The sequence below is a fragment of the Hemitrygon akajei genome, chromosome 28 (genome assembly GCF_048418815.1).
Source record: "Hemitrygon akajei chromosome 28, sHemAka1.3, whole genome shotgun sequence".
In the NCBI taxonomy this organism is placed as follows: domain Eukaryota; kingdom Metazoa; phylum Chordata; class Chondrichthyes; order Myliobatiformes; family Dasyatidae; genus Hemitrygon; species Hemitrygon akajei.
The window spans coordinates 28,635,810-28,655,845 of record NC_133151.1 but is presented as its reverse complement, the minus strand read 5'-3'; the positions used below and the strand labels follow the sequence as shown (position 1 = coordinate 28,655,845).

The 20,036-nt window shown below is 45.3% G+C and overlaps 2 protein-coding genes across 4 annotated transcripts in view; one reads left to right on the top strand and one right to left on the bottom strand.

Annotated features, from left to right (window-relative positions):
* The window catches only part of LOC140717785 (histone H3), a 39,086-nt gene that overhangs the window by 10,781 nt on the left and 8,269 nt on the right, over positions 1-20,036 (top strand). Inside the window, exon 3 of one of the 3 annotated variants that reach the window (XM_073031508.1) lies at positions 7,499-8,127. The exons of 1 other annotated variant lie outside the window; for it this stretch is intronic. In XM_073031508.1, the coding sequence (XP_072887609.1) occupies positions 7,500-7,910 (411 nt within the window). In that variant the 5' untranslated portion in view covers position 7,499 and the 3' untranslated portion in view covers positions 7,911-8,127. Of the gene's footprint in view, positions 1-7,495; positions 8,128-20,036 lie in introns of those variants that run through there. One more of the 3 variants, XM_073031507.1, reaches the window with a different exon arrangement.
* On the bottom strand, positions 8,456-9,178 carry LOC140717538 (histone H1-like). Its single transcript, XM_073031111.1, has one exon. It carries the CDS (start codon positions 9,130-9,132, stop codon positions 8,500-8,502), a length of 633 nt encoding a protein of 210 aa, XP_072887212.1. The 5' UTR covers positions 9,133-9,178; the 3' UTR covers positions 8,456-8,499.

Here is a 20,036-nt window from a genome sequence, read left to right as displayed (position 1 = left end):
ATTGTTACACATTATTGCACAATGTTGAAATGTCACCGTTAGATATCCGTGGGATGTTTGCTGTGTCCCCATTGTGAACACTAATGCAAATTATTGAGTTAACTTATCTGCTTTTTCCTTATTAGTTTTAGCTTTTGTCTCATCACTGGTTCCTGGAAAAATCCTGATCCTCTTTTCTACCGCCAACCCTTGCCTCTTTATGTGCTCTTTCATTTAATCTTTCCCTTGAACTCCATTGACCACAGAAGGTTCTTTGCTGTCTCTGTCTAATTGGTATCAATGTCTGCTGAGTGTTATGAACAGTCTCCTTAAACATCGCCACTGCTCATCACTGACCTGTCCCTGCACCTATTTACTCCGTCTGCCCCAGACAACTCCACTTTCACATCGCTGGAATTGCCTTTATTTATGTTGAGGACATTGGTTCTGGACCCTGGTGTTCACCCTCAATCTGGCTCTGGAGTTCTCCCACATTGTGATCACTTCTTCACAGATCCTTCACCACAAGATCTCTCTGTATTCCCATCTCATTACACAGATTACATCTGAAATGTCCTGTTCCTGGGTAAGATCCTGCTGTAAGAAACTGTCTCTGACCACTCCACAAATTCATCTTCCACTGTACCAGTTTGATTAGTTTAATCAATACACAGACTGAAGCAAACTGACAACAAAATGCTGGAGGAACTCAGCGAACGGTCGACATTTCGGGCTGAGAACCTTCACTGGGATTAGAAAGAAAGGGACAAAAGTCAGAATAAGGTGGTGGGGGAGGGAGAGGAGGACAAGCGAGTGGGAGGTGTGGTTTGTGGAGGAATGATGATGTGAGGAGCTGGGTAACAGGCAGAAAAGGCAAAGTGAGGAAGAGAAGGGAATCCATTAGGACAGAACGTTAGACGATGGGATGACACAAAGGAAGTGGAGAACCAGAGAGAGTTGATGGGCAGGTCATGAGGATGTGTGAGGAGAAGTCAAGGGGTTAAATGGCACCAGAATGGGGAAAAGTCAGAAAAAAAGGAGCAGTTTGGGGGGGGGGGGGGAATAGAGGGTAGTGAGTTCCAGAATTTGGAGAAATCAATGTTCATACTGTCGAGATTGGAGGCTACACAGTCAGAATATGTGATGTTGCTCATCTAACCTGTATTTAGCCTCATCGTAGTAGTAGAGGAGGCCATGGACAGACTTTGTAGTGATGGCCCTCTGCTGGGTCAGGGTCAACCATGGATATTGTACCCTCGCTGTGAAACTCAATTTGCAAGCCAGGGTAGTACGATACGTAAAGCAAGCTGTTGCCCATGTAGGGGCTCCTGCTCTCAACACATCTGATGAATCCAGAGCAACGGCAGAGACCGATCGGGTCAGGCAGCAATGGTATCATAGGATTGCCAGTCTGCATTGAACATCGGACCGACAGGGAATCCAGCTCTGGATTGTTCCTCGGGGTTTACTCCCGAAGCCTTCTCCATGAATGGGTCTAGCCACAAGCCAGTAGAGGTTTCAGATCAGAATTTTCCTTCCACTAGATGAGCTGCCAACCATGGGTGAAAGCCCTATCTGCCCATAGCAGTTAGTTATATGATACCAGTAAACCCATTTAGACCCTCCCCGTCACTAGAAAGAGTTTGTCAGGCTTCGTAGCTAAGCCATATGTAAAAGCCAGGAGCTGGACTTGGTTGACAGAGGCAATTTGAAGCAGCAATTAATAGGAAGTGACAGCTTGTCCCTATTACCACCCCACCACTGGTTAAGACAGCTGTAAGGCACCAATATGTCAGTATGTGAATGGGAAATGGAACTAGAATGAGTTGCCACTGGTAGATTGTGATTTTTTGCAGCTCACAGAGCAAAGGGACTCAATGTAGTGATGCCCCAATCTGCTTCCGATTAAATCTGTCATGACAATCTCATTTCCATTGTCATCTCTCTTTGATATTTCCCCTTTTGTGCTTTATCCCATCACCTGAGGATCTTGAGACCACTCCTAACAGATCTCCATAAAGTGTTTTAAATTAATTACAGATATAAAACACAAAATAATTGACTGTATAAATATTCACCCCCAAATCATCACTGGTACAGTCAAGTAGATTTAGAAATTACATTATCAGTTAAGTGGAGGTCACTGTGTGAGTCAAGGTGTTTCAATTGATTGTAGTAAAAATACACGACTGTTGGTAGTCAGTATCCTGGGAGAAACTACACCATAAAAACAAATGAACACTCTGAGCAGCTCTGCAAAAAGGTAATTGAAAAACACAATTCAGGAAATGGATACAAGAAAATTTTCAAGTCACTGAATATCCCTTAGAGTACAGTTAAGTCACTCATCCTGAAATGGAAAGAATATGGCAGAGCTGTAAATCTGCCAGAATCAGGCCATCCTCAAAAACTGAGTGACTGTGCAAGAAGGGGACGAGTGAGGGAGACCACCAAGAGACCTATGCTAACTCTAGAGAAATCACAGTCTTCAGTGGCTGAGATGGGAGAGACTGTGTATACAACAACTGTAGCCCAGATGCATCACCTGTCAGAGCTTTTTGGGAGAGTAGCAAAGAGAAAGCCATTGTTGAAAAAAGCTCTCATGAAATCTCACCTGGAGTTTGCCAGAAGTCTCTGAAGTCAACTGGAAGAAGGTTCTATAGTCTGATGAAACAAAATTGACCTTTTTGGCCATCAGATTAAACACTAAGCTTGGCGCAAGACAAACACCGCACAGCATCAAAAACACACCATCCCAGCATGGTGAGGCTGCATCATGCTGTGGTGCGGTTTCACTGCAGCAGTCCCTGAAAGGCTCATAAAAGTAGAGGGTAAAATGAATGCAACCAAATACAGTGAAATCTTGGAAGAAAACCCAATTCAGACTGCAAGTGAACTGTGACTTAAGAGAAGATTCATTTTCTAGCAGGAGAATGACTGCAAGTATAAAACCAAAACTACACAGGAATGACTTAAAACCAAAGTTAATGTCCTGGAGTGGCCAAGTCAGAGTCCGGACCTCAATCCAATTGAGAATTTGTGGCTGGACTTGAAAAGATCTGTTCACTCATGAACTCCATGCAATCTGACAGAGCTTCAGCAGTTTTGTAAAGAAGAATGGGGAAAATTTTCAGTGTCCAGATGTGCAAAGCGGATAGAGACCTATCCACACAGAGCCAATGGTAATTACTGACAAAGGTGCATCAACTAATTACTGACTTGAAGGAGGTGAATACCAATGCAATTAAATTATTTTGTGTTTTATATTTCCAATTAATTAGATCACTTTGTAAAGATCTGTTTTTCACTTTGACACCAGAGAGTCCATTCTGCTGATCAGTGTGTGAAAATAAAGCCAAATTAAAGCCACTGTGAATCAACATTGCAGAATAAACATGAAAACCTCCAAAGGAGACTGAATACTTTTGATAGCACTGTATCCACCCCTTCACCAGCACGTTATGAACAAACCCACCCTGCTCCTTTCCATTTTGCCGATTCTGTGTGGAACATTAAACATGTAGGAATGTCAAATTCCCAGTCCAAGTCTCTGTAACCATGTCCCTGCAATAGCTGGTAGATCAAACATATTCATCAGTACACAATATGGATCAGATGGCAACCTGCCCTTCAGTCCACAATATCTGCACCAATCATAACAATTTTTAGACTTTATAAAGTACTGGTGAGGTCTCACTGGAGTATTGAGAGCATTTGTGAGCCCTTTATCTTAGGAAGGATGAGCTGAAACTGGATGTGTTTCAAAGGAGACTCTCAAAATTGCCTCCAGGATGAAACAGCTGGGCATATGAAGAGCGTTTGATTGCTCTGGGCCTGTACTCACTGGAATTTAGGTCAATGAGGGCTGACCTAATTGAAACCTATTGAATGATGAAAGGCCTTGATAAAGTGGATGTGCAGAGGATGGGAGTGTCTAAGAACAGAGGACACAGCCTCAGAATAGAGCATCATCCTTGTAGAATGTGGAGATGAGGAATTTCTTTAGCCAGAGAGTGATGAATCTGTGGAATTTGTTGCCTCGGGCAGCTGTAGAGACAAGACTTTATGTATATTTAAGGCAGAGGTTGGTAGATTCTTGATTGGTCAGATCATGAAGGGTTACAGGGAGAAGGCAGGAGATTAGGGCTTTGAGGGAAAATGGATTAGCCATGATGAAATGACAGAGCAGATTTGATGGGCCTAATTCTGATCCTATATCTTAGAGTCTATATCACCACCTCTGAAACCTCGATCAATTTTGTCAAGTGTGATCTGCCCACACAAAACCATGCTGATTGTCCCTAAGCAGGCCATGCCTTTCCAAATGTGCATAAATCCTGTACCTCAATATCCTCCCCAGTAGCTTGTCTGCCACTGAAATGAGGCTGCCTTGCCGATAGATTCCTGGATTCCTGTTATTTCCCTTCATGAACAAAGCTGCAAAATTTGTGACACTCAAGTCCTGTGGGACCTCACATGTTGTGATCGAGGACACACTGGTCCTTGTCAAATCGCCAGCAATCTGCTGACTTGCTTCTTTCACTATTGTAGGATATATGCCTTCAGGTCCTGGAGTCTTATCCATCTTATTGCTTTTCAGACGTCCCAGCACAACCTCCTCCTTGATCTCAACACGTCTCTGTACATTAGCATGCTCCACTCTGTTTTCATTCACATTCAGTTCCTTCTCCTCAGTAAATATTGACACAACATACTCATTTAGAACCTCAGCCACTTGGTCTGACTTCAACCACATCATTCCTCCTTTAATCTTGAGTTGACCTTTCCATTCTCTGGTTAACTCGGATCTGTTGGTCTTTAAACAGCTCCCACATGTCAGATGTGGACTTGTCTGACAGTGGCTGCTCCTAATCAATGCCCCGTGGTTTCTGTCTTACTCCGTACTAACCTGCCCTCCTGCAATTCAGTACCTTCATACAAGATCTGATTTTATTCTTCCTCATCACTATAAAAAAAAATACGATCCCAGAATATTCACTGACTCTTAGCTGTCAGCTGGCCTGGCTCATTTCCCAAAACTAATTCCTCCTGTTCTCTCCTCTGGTTGGGCTCTGTACATAATGTTTCAAACACTTAAGATTCGCTGAAGAATTCTTGTGCATCTAAGTATTAAGCAAGTTCCAATCAATTCTAGGGAAGATAAAGTCCCCGCACTGGTCATTGGGGGCCAGAATGATAATCCTATCAGTGTAACTGCAGATTGCCTCTGTAAATGAGCCTTCCTTTGTGTTGTGACATTCCCAGTGGGGTAACCTCTGCTCCTGTTAAACCCCACTCACATGTAAAACAATGAAACGCAGGAGCGTTGAGCTGGCAGCCCTGTCTGTCCGACAACATAATACTCCTAATGTTGAAATAAACTAATTTCAGCCCATCAGTCCCAGCATGTTTATTAGCCTGACATTGGCTCTCCTTCTTTTCAGACTGTCTTGTCATACATGCATTCTCCCACTTGCGATTCCAGTTCAAACTCTGCCAAGTGACGCCATCAAACCTCCTGGTGAGGATGTTGGTTCCCCTCCGGTTCAGATGCAAATGGGCTTGTTTGCCCTGGTCTCCCACCTGCCTGGAAGGGAGCCCATTGATCCATGAATCTGAAGACTTCCCTCCTGCATCAGTTCCTCAGCAACAATTTTAAACTGCACGAAATATCATTTTCTCACCACACCAGCTCAAGGTTTGACCCACAATTCCGTAATTACAATGCTGGAGGTCCTGCTTTTTAACCTAGTACCCGAAAATCACTTTGTAGGACCTCATACCTACTCATTTAAACCCTTTGGTGTAGCACGCAGAAAGGTCACCGTAAAACATATTGGCTCCCCTCCTCCTTGGACCCGTCTCACCTTTCCCTCGGGACCCCAATGATCCTTGTACGTGAAGCCCCCACCCACCTCGCACCAGCTCCTCGGCCACCACTTTACCTGGGCTTTAGAAGACACCAGAAGCGCGGTATATATATCCTTGTATCTGCCTATGTATCCTGTTCCTTTATGTGACCGGACTTTCATTTCCCTCGCGACCCAGAGGAATAGTCGTTCTAATGAATTAACCCTCTCATCACTGGAAATGACTGCACCATCGCCCACCAACTGCTGTGTGTGAGGGCGCTCGCACTGGTCATGGCGGCCCCATGATGGAGGGACAGACCGGGGTTCTCGGGTATTTGCGAAATGGAAAAGCACTTCCGATAATTTAAAGCAGGAGAATCAGCAAATTTCCAGAAATCCTCCGGTCTGTACGTGGTGTGTGAGAGTTTTTTTTTCCGCTGAAGCGCTTTGTGTCGTATAATGGCGGGCGTAATAAAGTGAAGGCGGAGCTGGACGATGAGAGGCCCGTCTTGGCTCTGTCCGTGACTCTGACTCTGTCTCCTCCCCTCCCCGCCTCTGTCTCTCTGCGCGTTTCTCGGGCAGGTCGGGGCGTTGTGTATAAAAGGAGACAGCAGCAGTCGGTTTGTCACTGAACAGCGACCTAAGTGAAGCAGCGTCATGTCTGGTAGAGGGAAAGGAGGCAAAGGACTGGGCAAAGGCGGAGCCAAGCGGCACCGTAAAGTGCTCCGTGATAACATCCAGGGCATCACCAAACCGGCCATCCGCCGTCTTGCTCGCCGTGGCGGCGTCAAGCGGATCTCGGGTCTGATCTACGAGGAGACCCGCGGGGTGCTGAAGGTTTTCCTGGAGAATGTGATCCGGGATGCGGTCACCTACACTGAACACGCCAAGCGCAAGACGGTCACTGCCATGGATGTGGTGTACGCTCTGAAACGCCAGGGCCGCACTCTCTATGGCTTCGGCGGCTGAAAAACTCCCACTTCCTCCCGAGGACAACACAAAGGCTCTTCCAAGAGCCACCCACCGCCTCACAGAGGGAGCCGTGTCCACAAACTTTTAATTATTTTTTATCGATCCTACTACATTCATCTGATGACATTTGAAATCGATTAAACTGTTCTGCTTGAAATTTAGCGGCGATTCTGCCTTTACAGACGGTGATTACCGTAAATGCTGAATGCATTTATATTGATCTTAATCTCCCCGTCCGTCTTGGTCAGAAATAAGTTACATCGTTTAGAGGAACAATTCCGTAATTATGCATTCAAATCTTAACTGAGTGCTTTAGATATTAAATGAAACTGAAAATGTATGATCCGTGATAGAATTAATTGTAAATAATAAGAATTTATCAAGCACCATTGCTGAGTGCGCTGAAATTGACGGGCAATTTGAAATTTATCGGGCGCCAATTACAGTGCATTCTGATTGGATGAAATTCGACCGCCAGTTAACAGTTTCCCATTTTGTCCTAAATTGTTATTCGCCGCCAGCCTGCTTGAAATTAATAAACCAATCGCAGCAAGGAGATCCTTTAATAGACAGCTGGTGTTCAGCTAATCATAAGCGATGGGACGGCCCTTCCAAGCGGTATAAAAGCCTGTGCTGGAGCCCGTTTCGTCTATCTTGTTCGTGTATTTCAGCCTGTGTTCTTACTCCCGAAGCAGAATGGCCCGCACCAAGCAGACCGCGCGCAAATCGACTGGCGGAAAAGCTCCTCGCAAACAGTTGGCGACCAAAGCGGCGCGGAAGAGCGCTCCTGCCACCGGCGGAGTGAAGAAGCCTCATCGCTACCGGCCCGGCACCGTGGCTCTGAGGGAGATCCGGCGCTACCAGAAATCCACCGAGCTGCTCATCCGTAAACTTCCCTTCCAGCGCCTCGTCCGGGAGATCGCTCAGGACTTCAAAACCGATCTGCGTTTCCAGAGCTCGGCCGTCATGGCCCTGCAGGAGGCAAGTGAGGCTTACCTGGTCGGGCTCTTTGAGGACACTAACCTGTGCGCCATCCACGCCAAGCGAGTCACCATTATGCCCAAGGACATCCAGTTGGCCCGCCGCATCCGCGGGGAGCGCGCCTAAGACCAGCCTATACACCAAATACAAGAAAAGGCTCTTTTAAGAGCCACTACCACGGCAAAAGAAAGGGCTGCCAAATACTGTACATGTTTGATGTTGGTGTTTTGCGTAAATAAACTAGTTTTGTAGCTGGGACCTGAATGAAGGTCAGTCGGCAATTCTACCGGGTAGTTTATCATATATCCTCCCGCTGCAGTCCGTCCCCATAGACCGATCTGTCTCTCAACACGCCCCCTCCCCTCTCGCATAGGTTTCAGCAGTTCCCAATCAACTCAGCTGAATCTCCGCTGGCGTCAATGTCTCAGTCACTCTCTCCCGGCATCGGAGAAGGAATTGGGCCTGAAACTGCCCACATCCCATATCTCTCAATCTCAGCTCAGGCATCCGTGTCTCATTTGAGACACTGAGACAGGATGGCCGCACCATATGTCGGGTACCGGCAATCTCGGGTTCTATGTGAGAAGTTCCCCCGGAAAGCTCAATCGGACCCGGCACGGGAATCACAACACTCTGAATCAGCTCTTTTCTGAGATGTGGGTGGCTCTGAGAAGAGCCGTTGGGTTCAGATACTTACAAATGGTGTATTCTCAATTCACTTTTTGACTGCTGTCTTCTTGGGTTTCGCGGATTTGGACTTCGGCTTCTTGGCCGCCTTTGCCTTCGGGGCTGCGGCTTTCTTGGGGCTTTTGGGCTTCGGCGCCGCTTTCTTAGCCGCGGGTTTCTTAGCTGCCACTTTCTTAGCCGCTGGTTTCTTAGCTGCGGGTTTCTTAGCCGCTGGTTTCTTAGCTACCGGTTTCTTAGCCGCTGGTTTCTTGGCGCCAAGCTTCTTGCTGGGAGATTTCTTGATTGCAGATTTCTTAGCCGATGGCTTCTTCGCTTTTTTCACCACCTTCGCGGCACTTTTCCCTTTACCGGATTTAAAGGATCCCGAAAGACCAGACCCCTTCATCTGAACCAAGGAGCCGCTTTCCACTTTCCTCTTGATGCTCATCTTGATCTGGGGGCGACGTTTCACCACATCGACACCGCTGCCGTCCAGAGCCTTCATGATGGCCGCGCAGGACATACCCTTCCTATCGCGACAACCCGCCACGATCTTATCGATCTGTTCGCCCAGCGAGGGACCGGTTGGTTTGCTCCGGACAGCCGCCTTCTTCTTCGGAGTCTTCTTTGCGGCGGCGGGTGCGGCTGGAGGAGCCGTTTCGGCGGGTGCTGTCTCAGTCATGTCGGCGACTCTGGTAAATCCTTCTCACAATTAGAACTGAATGAGAAATGAAGCGAAAGGTGGCGGCACAGAGCAATTTAAAGGCAGCGAGCGGACGGGGCGGAGACATCCTGCTTTCAGCTCCCGGCAGCTTCATTTTGCTGTGTTTCTCTCTCCTCAAAAACTCGCCGATTCCAATTCAAATCGGACGCTGGGGAGACTCGGACTAGTCCGTGTCTGTCACTGAGGCCAGAATGTTCGCTGGAAAGAAAGTTTAATCGGGATTAAAGGCAGCGCTTTCTATTTTAACCCGTTTCATTACTGCATTGCCCGCGTTCTCTCTCCCGATCGGTGACCTGTTCTCTGCTTTGTGGCTGAATTATTTAAACTAATTAAAACTTTGCGGTTAATTCCCTCTTCGGGACTAAGCCGGGGAGTGGGGCGCTTCCGTAACAGAAAAATCTTTTCATTTTCTACAGGAGGCGCTGAGAAATCCTACGATGTGTTCGGACTCACAAACACAGTGACACTGGTCTAAGCCGCCCGCTCCTTTAACTCACCCTCGCTCTGACACAATACACACTCAATGCTGGCGGAAATCATCAAGTCAGGCAGCATCAATGGTGGGAATAAACAGCCGACATTTCGGGCTGAGACCCTTCATCAGGACTCTGGTGGGAGAGGCTGCCTGACTTGCTGGGTTCCTCCAGCACTTTGTCCGCGTTGTTCGCGATTCCCAGAATCTCTTGGCGTTATGCTGATACAATGTTCACATCTGCACCTTCATCGCATTGTACTGCCGTCAAAATAAAATGACAGATTCCTTGTCATATAACACGATGATAAATGATTCTGATTCCAAGGAATAAAGGACAACGGACATTGTCTGACCAACCTCTCTGTGTAACTGAGAATCTCAGGTCCTGGAAACATCCTTGGAAATCTTTTCTACACTCTCCCCAGTTTAACCACGTTTCCTATAACGGTGACAAGAGCTGTACACAATACGGTAAGTGTGGCCTCCAGTCACTGACACAACTGTAACATAATGTCCCAACTGATATACTCAATCCCCTGACTAATGAAGACCAGCATGTTAAACACCGTTCTTCACCACTCTGTCTATCAGTGACACCACTTTCAATGAACTGTGTGTGAGAGATTTACCCCTAAATCTCTCCGGCCCAATACACTCCCTATTGACCGATCATTCATAGTGTAAGTTCTACACTGGTTTGACTTTGCAATGTGCACTGTCTCACATTTATCTGTATTGAAATGCATTTGCCACGCTGTGGCCCTCTTCACTAAATGATCAAGACTGCCGGGTTAAATAAGAAATACAGAATAAACTAAACAGTGTAAAGGAGGATCAGGGAGGGATGTGATTCTGAAGGTGAGAGTGGGAAACCTGAATCCTGATCCAGTCTTGCCTCTCTTTTACTCTTTAAATGTCTGAAAAAAATCTTGTATCCTCCTTTATACTATTGGCCAGTTACTTTAATAATTCATCTGTTCTCTCCATATTACAATTTTAGTTACCTTCTGTTCTTTTTAAGTTCCCTAATCCTTTAGCTTCCCACTAACTTTTGTGATATTCTCTGCTCTCTCATGTTCTTTTATGCTGCCTTTGTCTTCTGTTGTTGGTGATGGTTGCCTCATTCTCCCTTTCGAATATTGTTTCTGCTGAGGGATGAACTGATCCTGCATCTGCCAAATTACTCCTGGAAACTGAAGCTTTTCATACAAAGGTAATCTGGTTAATGCTGGGGATGTCAAAATGCACGACTGCTGTAAGCCTGTTCCCATTACACCTCTGTGTGATTTACCAACATGTCTGCTCCACAATATCTCAGCCTATTGGGAGGCGAGCAGTGTAATCACATCAGAATCACCATTCATAATTTTATTTAAATCCTTTACTTAGAAAACCTCATCAAATCCCTCACATTACTGCAGTGTTGGTCTCCTTAATCAAACATGCAACATCTGTCAGGTAGCATTTAAATGTTTCCCCTACACCTTAAACAATTGTCCTGTAAATTTATACTTCCCTACCCTGACACAAACAGTGATTGCGTACTGATTTTCTAAAGCTTTGGATGGTCACTGGTCAGCTCCTTAATCTCTCGGGTGAGAAGGAGAGTCCCAGTCTGTCCAAACTTCTGCTAATAATTCAAATCCTCCAGTGTCACTAACACCCTCCTCAAAACTCCCTCCACACTTTCCAGCTTCATGACATCCTTCCTGTAGCTGGGTGACTAGAACTGTGCACAATACAGTGCAATCTCACTTTGACGACTACAGTTGTCATATGACATCCCAAATCCTGTAACTCAATTCCCTGACCAATGAAGACAAATAGGCCAAACATCATCTTCACCATCCTGACTACCTGTGTTGTCACTTTCAGTGAATGATGTTCCTGTATTCCATGGACACTCTGTCTGCAATACTCTCCAAGGAACAAGAATTTACTGTGCAGGTCCTTCCCTGGCTGGACTTCTCAAAATGCAAGAGCTCATACTTGTCCACATCAACATCCATCTGTCATTCTTTGGCCGACTTCCCCAGGTCATCTCGATCCCATTGTACTCTCAAAGGATCTTCACTGTCCACTCTGCCACCAACATTGCTGTCATCTGCAAAATCACTGATCACGTTCACAACAATGTCAGAGAAACTGTTCAGATCGATGACAAATGACAGTACCAGAACCGATCCCTGTGAACGTCACTGGTCAGAGGCCTCCAACCTGAATGACAAGCTGCCACGACCACCCTCTGTCTCCTTCCACCCAGACAATTTTGTGACGCTGATATTAGGCAGTATCTTGTCTGGCATCCTTTCTGCTCCAAATGTGTAATACAGAAGAAATAAGGAATAAAGAAAAACATATCTTCCTACAGCCAAAACCTCTCAGAAGTTGCGAAGCCTCAACTTCCCACTCCAATTCTGGTCCACTCATACAGTGACTGCTCTGTTTGAATCTAAATTCTTTTTATTGGATCTTGGTAAGTGCCTAACTATGCACAATCAAACGCCTCCCAGGGAACTATGACATGCAAAATATGCCAACTGCCCATGTTCACTTCATTTAAACTCCCTCTCCGTCTACATAATCAATGACTGTTTGTGACTGTGGCGCACAAAATTGTGAACTGCAGGAAACCAAAGAACATGACTGCACTGTTCGACAAGACCAGACATGATAAAACAAACAAAACACTGTATAACAAACACGAGAATACCCTAACTGAGAGGAGTGGAGATGCTGGATGACCATAAAGATTTAAAGAGAAGCAAGATAAATGTTTAGAAAATCAGGGAAGTGGGATCAACATACAAGAGGAGGCTGATGGCAGATCAGCCTTTATATGGAATTGTGGGTGAGGGACTAAGAGAGAACACACTGGAGGGTTTATCCAGTGAGACAGTGTGAATAGAGCTCAGGATAAGAGAGGTGCATTCACCGATGAAGTTGTGCTACAGGCCTCCCAAATGCCAGCAGGAGGTAAAGAAACTGAAATGTAGCAGGGAATGAAAGATGTAAAAGCAACAGGGTCGTTGTAGTGGGTGACTAATTTCTCCAGTGTTGACTGGGACTCCCTTAGACTCAGATATCATTGAGTATGTTAAAAGAATACTGAGATGTTTCTTAACATAGAAGTGGGTAGTCGAACCAGGTAAGTGGGTGATAGAAGACATTGTATTAGGAAATGAGCCTAGCCACTGATAGAAGTTTCATTCTGGGAGCAGCAAATAAGCACAGGACTCATCACAGAGGTAATGTGGTCAATCGGGATATAGCTAAGGGAAACTGTGTTGGACAGGAACTGAGGTGAGGGGAATGGGTGCAGCTGTGAGTTGTCCATCCACATTTGACATGTGACAAGTGGTTAAAGGTCAGAATTCAGACTGTTTCTATGTGGAAGAAAGACAAGGTTGGTAAAGTCTGGCAGAGGGGTAAGAGATGTTATGAATTCAATCTGATAGAAAATGAAAGATAAGGAATATTTCAGATGTATAAATTGGAGAAGGCCTCTGGCAATGTGAAGCAAGCAAGAGAGAAGTTAAACAGAGAATCAGACGTGTCAAATGGGGACAGGAAATGACTTTGGGGAGAAGGGGCACTATGGAGAGGGTACAACAACACAAGGACAAAGGAGAGAGTTTACGTATGAAGTGGGTGAGGGACTAAACCAATACTTCATATCAGTATTCTTCAATGTGGTCATGGAAGATAGTGAGATCAGAGAAGGGAATGCTGATATTCCAGGGCATGTTGTTCCTCAGGCAACAGAGTCAACCCAGGAAATTATGGACTGGTGAGACTTGGATCAATGCTCGGGGAATTGTTCGAGAATATTATTAGACATGGGATCTGTCATAAAAGTTAGGACTACAATAGGAGAAGATCAGGATTAGGAAGGAAAAGTGAGCAAAATCCCCTGAGATTCTCTTGGTACATTCAGAGGAAAAGGGAATTTGGACAGAATTGTTCTGCTTGGAGATGAGGATGGCCATCTGTGTGTGGAACTGAAGGAAATGTGAGAGGCTTTCCATGAATATTTCTGAGTTATTTCACCATTGAGAAAATTATGGAAAGTGATGGAGTTACGGAAATGGCATGAATCAGATGTGATATCTTAGACCACATTAAAATTAGCAGGGATCTATATTGGTTGCTTTAAGGTTGTTACATCTACCGGGCCTTATCAGGTACATTCTTGTATTTTGTGAGAAGTTAGAGAATACACTGTAGAGGCCACGGGAGAGATTGTTGCTTCATCACAGGCATCAGTTGAGGTTAGACATGATTGGAGAGTGACTAACGTAGAATTGACAGTTTTGAGGCCAAGTCTGTGGATGAATCAAAAATAGACAGAGAGGCAGGCAGTGTTCTGGAAGCAGGGAGTCTGCAGTAGCACTTGGACAGATTTAGAGAATGGACAAAGAAGTGCCAAACAATATACAGTGTAAGGAAGTGTGTGGTCATGTACTCTGGGAGGAGGAATAAAGGCATAGACTCCATCTAATCAGGGAAAGAACAGAAATCAGATATGTAAAGGGACTTTGCGGCTCCTAGTGCAGGATTCCCTAAAGGTTAATGTGCACGTTTAGATGGTAGTAAGGAAGGTAAATGCAATATTTGCATTCATTCCAAGAGAACTAGAATATAAAAGCAAGCATCTAATGCTGAAGCTTTAGTCAGACCTTATTTGGAGTATCATGAGCAGGTTTGGGTCACTTTTCTAAGCAAGGCTGTGCTGACATTGCAGAGGCTGCAGGGGAAATTCACGAGAATGATCCCAAGTCTGAAAGAGTTAGGATATAACGATTATTTGATGATCTGGGCCTGTACTCACTGCAGTCTAGAAGAATGAGAGAGCATCATACAGAAACACATTGAATGTTGAAAGGCGTAGGTAGCGTTGATATGAGAGGATGTTTCCAATAACGGAAGAATCTAGAACCAGACTACACCCTCAATACAAAGATGCCCTTCTAGAATAGAGATGAGTAATTTCTGTATTCAGAAGATGATCAATCGATACATTTCATTGGCACAGGCGGCCATGAAGGCAGTCAGTAGGTCTATTTAAAGCAGAGGTTAGGAGGATTTAATTATTATTAAGGGCATCAAAGTTTATGGGGAAAAGGCCAGAGAATGGGGTTGGGATGGATAATAAATCAGGCATGATGGAATGATGGAACAGACTGGATGAGCCAAAAGACCCAATCCTGCTCCAATGACTTAAGGTCTTTTGTTTTAATGTGGTGCCAGGAAACGAGTCAGGAAACGACAGGCCCATCAGTCTGATATCAGTGTTGGGTAATTTGTTGGAGGAGGTTTTGAGAAACAGGATCTACCAACATTTGGTCTGATTCAAGACAGACAGCACAGGGGCTGTGCCTCAAACTGGAGGTCTCTGTCTAGTTGTGTGCCACTAGGTGCTGGGACCTTTTTGTTAGTAATTTATAGAAATAATGTCCATGTGAATGCACAGTTCACTTAAAGTGACATCTCAGCTAGATATGGTCTTTGAACTGCTGGCCTTCTTCAGTCATTGCAGAGTATAAGAGTTGAGAAGATGTTTTTTTATTTGAGAAGATATACAAGTCTTTGGTGAGGACTGACAGGGGATATTGTGTATAGTGTTGATAGAAAACTGTTCTTAAACTAGAGAGAGTGCAGAGAGAAAAAAATAGCAGATGTTTGCTTCGTCCTGGGGAGTCTGAGTTACAAGGAGAGGTTCTATAGACTAGCATTTTATTCCCTGGAGCAAAGCAGATTCAGAGATGATCCTGGTAGAGGTATGTAGATCATGAGGAGCATAGACAGGGTAAAAGCACGTAGTCTTTTTCACAGGAAATGGCTGATAAAAACAAGGCAGGTATTTCAGATCAGACATAATGGGCAGATGGTGAATAAACTGCCAGTGATTGTGGCGGACACATTAGAAACATTTTAAAATCTTGCGATCAGAGCCGGTTGCCACATCACAGGAAGGACAGTTTCAGTTATAAGGCGAGGTAGAAACATTCACAGACCCCCGCGCCCAGGGCGCTCCCCATCCCCCTTCCGCGGGGCCTTACCACCTTCCCGCGCCCGTTGCCGAGTAAACGATTTACAGAGACAGCGTGCGTCGCTGTGACGTCAGATGCAACGAGGCAGGAGGCTGCGGCCCGAAGGGGGGAGGGGTGTGCTGTCAATCAGAGGAGCCGCCGGTCACCCGCAAATAAATCACTGAGCCCTTCATGAAAAAGGCCCGTCCGGGGGAAAGCCTCTTCTCCACTTCCAACCCAGGATCCTGCTACGTGAAGACTTGAACCGGCCTGTTGCTAAGGCAACGACGTTCCAGAGACCCTCTGACTCTGTGACATCAGGTTTGCGAAATGGTTGCGCGTCACATGATATCCTGGCCGCAGCCGGGGAGGAGGAGCAATGTACTTGTCAATCACAGGAGCAACAGCGGACAGTGACTGCACACCGAGACATTTCAGTGTTAAATCTATAACTGGGGAAGGGAAAAAGAACTTACAGTAAAGGAAAACAATAAAGATATACGAAAAAAGAAAGAGAGCGAGATATAAAGCTACAAGCAAGAGAGAGTCTGCAGATGCTGGAAATCCAAACTACACACAGAAAATGCTGGAGGAACTCAGCAGGCCAGACAGACAGACATACTTTATTGATCCCGAGGGAAATTGGGTTTACTTACAGTCGCACCAACCAAGAATAGTGAAGAAATATAGCAATATAAAACCATAAATAATAATAAGTAAATTATTCCAAGTGGAAATAAGTCCTGGACCAGCCAATTAGCTCAGGGTGTCTGACACTCCGAGGGAGGAGTTGTAAAGTTTGATGGCCACAGGCAGAAATCACTTCCTATGACGCTCAATGTTGCATCTTGGTGGAATGAGACTCTGGTGAACGTACTCCTGTGCCTAACCAGTACATTATGAAGTGGATGGGAGACTTTGTTCAAGATGGCATGCAACTTGGACAGCATCCTCTTTTCAGACACCACCGTCAGAAAGTCCAGTTGCACCCCCACAACATCACTGGCCATACGAATGAGTTTGTTGATTCTGTTGGTGTCTGCTACCCTCAGCCTGCTGCCCCAGCACACAACAGCAAACATGATAGCACGGGCCACCACAGACTCGTAGAACATCCTCAGCATCATCTGGCAGATGTTAAAGGACCTCGGTCTCCTCAGAAAGTAGAGACAGCTCTGACCCTTCTTGTAGACAACCTCAGTGTTCTTTGACCAGTCCAGTTTATTGTCAATTCATATCCCCAAGTATTTGTAATCATCCACCATGTCCACACTGACCCCTTGGATGGAAACAGGGGTCACAATGTATGGGTCAGCATGTATGGGAAAGAAAAGCAGGACTGCTGAAGGGTCTCGGCTCGAAACGTCGACTGTACTCTTTTTCCCCATAGATGCTACCTGACTTGCTGATTCCTCCAGCAATTTGTGAAATATAAAGCTAGAGAGATTTAACAACTAATGCTGAGATATTTAATATGAACAGACTTATTGCTGTGAAGTGAAACTACATCTGTAAACCACAGTGAGTTTCGGGGATGGTGCGGGTGTTAATGGCAGAAAATAAAGAGATAATAGGTTAACAAAGAGGTTTTAGGCACCAGCTTGATAACATGTGGGTTCCCACACTGCTGGAATACTGTCTGCAGGTCTGGTCGACACACTGTAGAAAGAACATGATGACTGTAATGAGTGAACTGGGTCTCTGGTCCCCATCCCATGCCAATTGCAGGAAGCAGGAACAGTGTAGAGCAGGTTTACCAGGATTTTGTCCGGGATGGAGCATTTCTGTTGTAAAACCATTAAATATAGGAGCAGAGTTAGGCCCTTTGGCCCATTGAGTCTGTTCTTTCACTTCATCATGGCTGATCCATTTCCCTCTCAGCCCCAATATCCTGACCTCCCCTTAACCCACCATTCCCTGACAAATCAAGAATGTATTCATCTCTACCTTAACTATACCCAATGATGGCCTCTGGCAATAAGTTCCATGGTTGAACCACACTCTGGCTAAACAAATTCCTCCTCATCTCCATTTAGAGTCAGAGGCTGTGCCCTCTGTTCCCCCTATAGGAAACATCCTCTCCCTATCCACTATACCAAGGCCTTTCAACATTCAATAGGTTTCAATGAAATTCCCTCTCATTCTTATGAATTCTTGTCAGTTCTGGCCCAGCACAATCAAATGGTCGTCATATGATAACCCTTCAATCTTGGAATCATTCTCGTGAATCTCCTCTGAACCCTCTCCAATGTCAGTACACCTTTCTTCGATAAGTGGCCCAGAATTGCTCACAGTACAAATTAACCTTCAGGAACCTCCTCTACTCCAAAGTTCCTTTACACGTCAGATTTTGATTTTTCTCTCCTTTTAGAGCAATTGTCTATCCTTTCAATTTTTTTACCAATGTCCTTGACCATAAACTTCTCAGACATGTTATTCCACCTGCCATATGTTTGCCCATCCTCACAATCTGTCTAAGCTTCTCTGTAGCCTCTCTGCTTTCTCCTACCTATTTTGATCTACAAATGGTCAGAAAGCCATCATTTCTGGCATCCAAATCATTGACATATACTGTAACATTAAAAGAAGCGAACCCAAAAAATGCTATTAGTCATTGTAGTCAACAAGAAAAGTCTCCCTTTATGCCACTCTTTGCTTCCTGCCAATCAGCCAAGTCTTAATCCATGCTCGTATCTTTCCTGTGTCATAGGCTCTTAACTTAAGCAGCCACATGTGTGGCACCTTGTCAAAAGCCTTCTAAAAATCCAATTGCACAACACACACCCATCCATTGATTCTCTTTGTCTATCCTGCTTATTTCTTCAAGGAATTTCAACACACTCAAAAAGCAGGATATCCCCTAAAGGAAACCATGCTGACTTTGTCCTATTTTATCATGTGTTGCCAAGTAGCCCGAAAATACATCCTTAACAATCGAGCCCATCATCTTCTCAACCACTGGCGTCATACTAACTGGCCTATGATTTCCTTTCATCTGCCCTCCTCCTTTCTTCAAGAGTGGAATGATCTTTGCAATTTTCCTGTTCTCCGAAACCACGCCAGAATCCAGGGATTATGTAAAGATTATTACTAATCTCATCAGTCACCTCTTTCATAGCACTGGTGTAGAAAATCTGATCCAGCTGATTTATCTACTTTCAGATCTTTCAGTAAAGGCGAATTCACTCATTTCTGCCCCCTGATTCTCATGAATTTCCAGCAGACTGCTAGTGTCTTCTACAATGAAGATTGAAGCACAATACTTATTCAGCTTCTCTGCCACTTCCCTGTACCCCATTACTACCTCTCCAGCATCATCTTCCAAAGAACTAATATTGACGTTTGCCTCTCATTTACACTTTGTATATCTGAAGTAACTTTTGGTATCCTCTTTAATATTAATGGCTAGCTTACCTTCTTATTTGATCTTTTTTCCCTCCTAAACACTTCTATAAATGGTTTCAAAAAGTTTTGTAAATTGTATAACTGAGTGTCTGGGACATCTCAGAGCAGCTGCTGAACAATGTTCATTCAGCCAGAGGTGGTGGTTCATGTCGGTACCAGTGGACAGGTAGAAAAGGGATGAAAGAATACGTACACAACTCTGGAATAACTCAGCAGGTCAGGCAGCATCTGTGAGAAAAGAGTAGCCAACTTTTCGGGCCGAGACCCTTCATCAGGAATGGGGGGAAGAGAGGGCCGAAGCCCAGTAATAGAGATAGGGGAGGGGGTAGGGCCTAGAGGTGCCAGGAGGAAAACCAATCAGAGGAAAGATAAAGGGGGGAGGGGACAAGAAGAAAGGAAAGTAGAAAGCAGAAAGTAGAGATAAAGGAGCAGAAAGTAGAAAGGGGAGAGAGGCAGAGAGCGACCTGGGATGGGGGAGGGGGAGAGAATTACTGGAAATTGGAGAATTCAATGTTCATACCACCGGGCTGGAGGCTACCCAGATGGTAGATGAGGTGTTGGTCCTCCAACCTAAGTTTGGCCTCATCATGGCAGTAGCGGAGGTCATGTATGGACATATCTAGATGGGAATGAGAGGAAGAGTTGAAGTGGGTGGCAACCGGGAGGACCTGTCTATTGTACGGACGGAGCGGAGCTGCTTGACGAAGCAGTCCCCCAATCTGCGTTGCATCTCGCCGATGTAGACGAGGCCGCACTGGGAGCACTGGATGCAATAGACAACTCCAGCAGACTCGCAGGTGAAGTGTTGCCTCACCTGGAAGGACTATCTGGGGCCCTGAAAAGGGATGAGGTCCCACAGTGAATATAGAGAGTCAGGGAACAAGTTGACGGGCAGGACATGAAAGGTTGTAATCACCCGGTTACTCCCCATGCTGTGTGGTAGTGGTGTT

What these genes read in the sequence shown, in the direction of transcription:
- LOC140717538 (XM_073031111.1), bottom strand. Translation starts at nt 9,132, where the DNA reads ATGACTGAGACAGCACCCGCCGAAACGGCTCCTCCAGCCGCACCCGCC.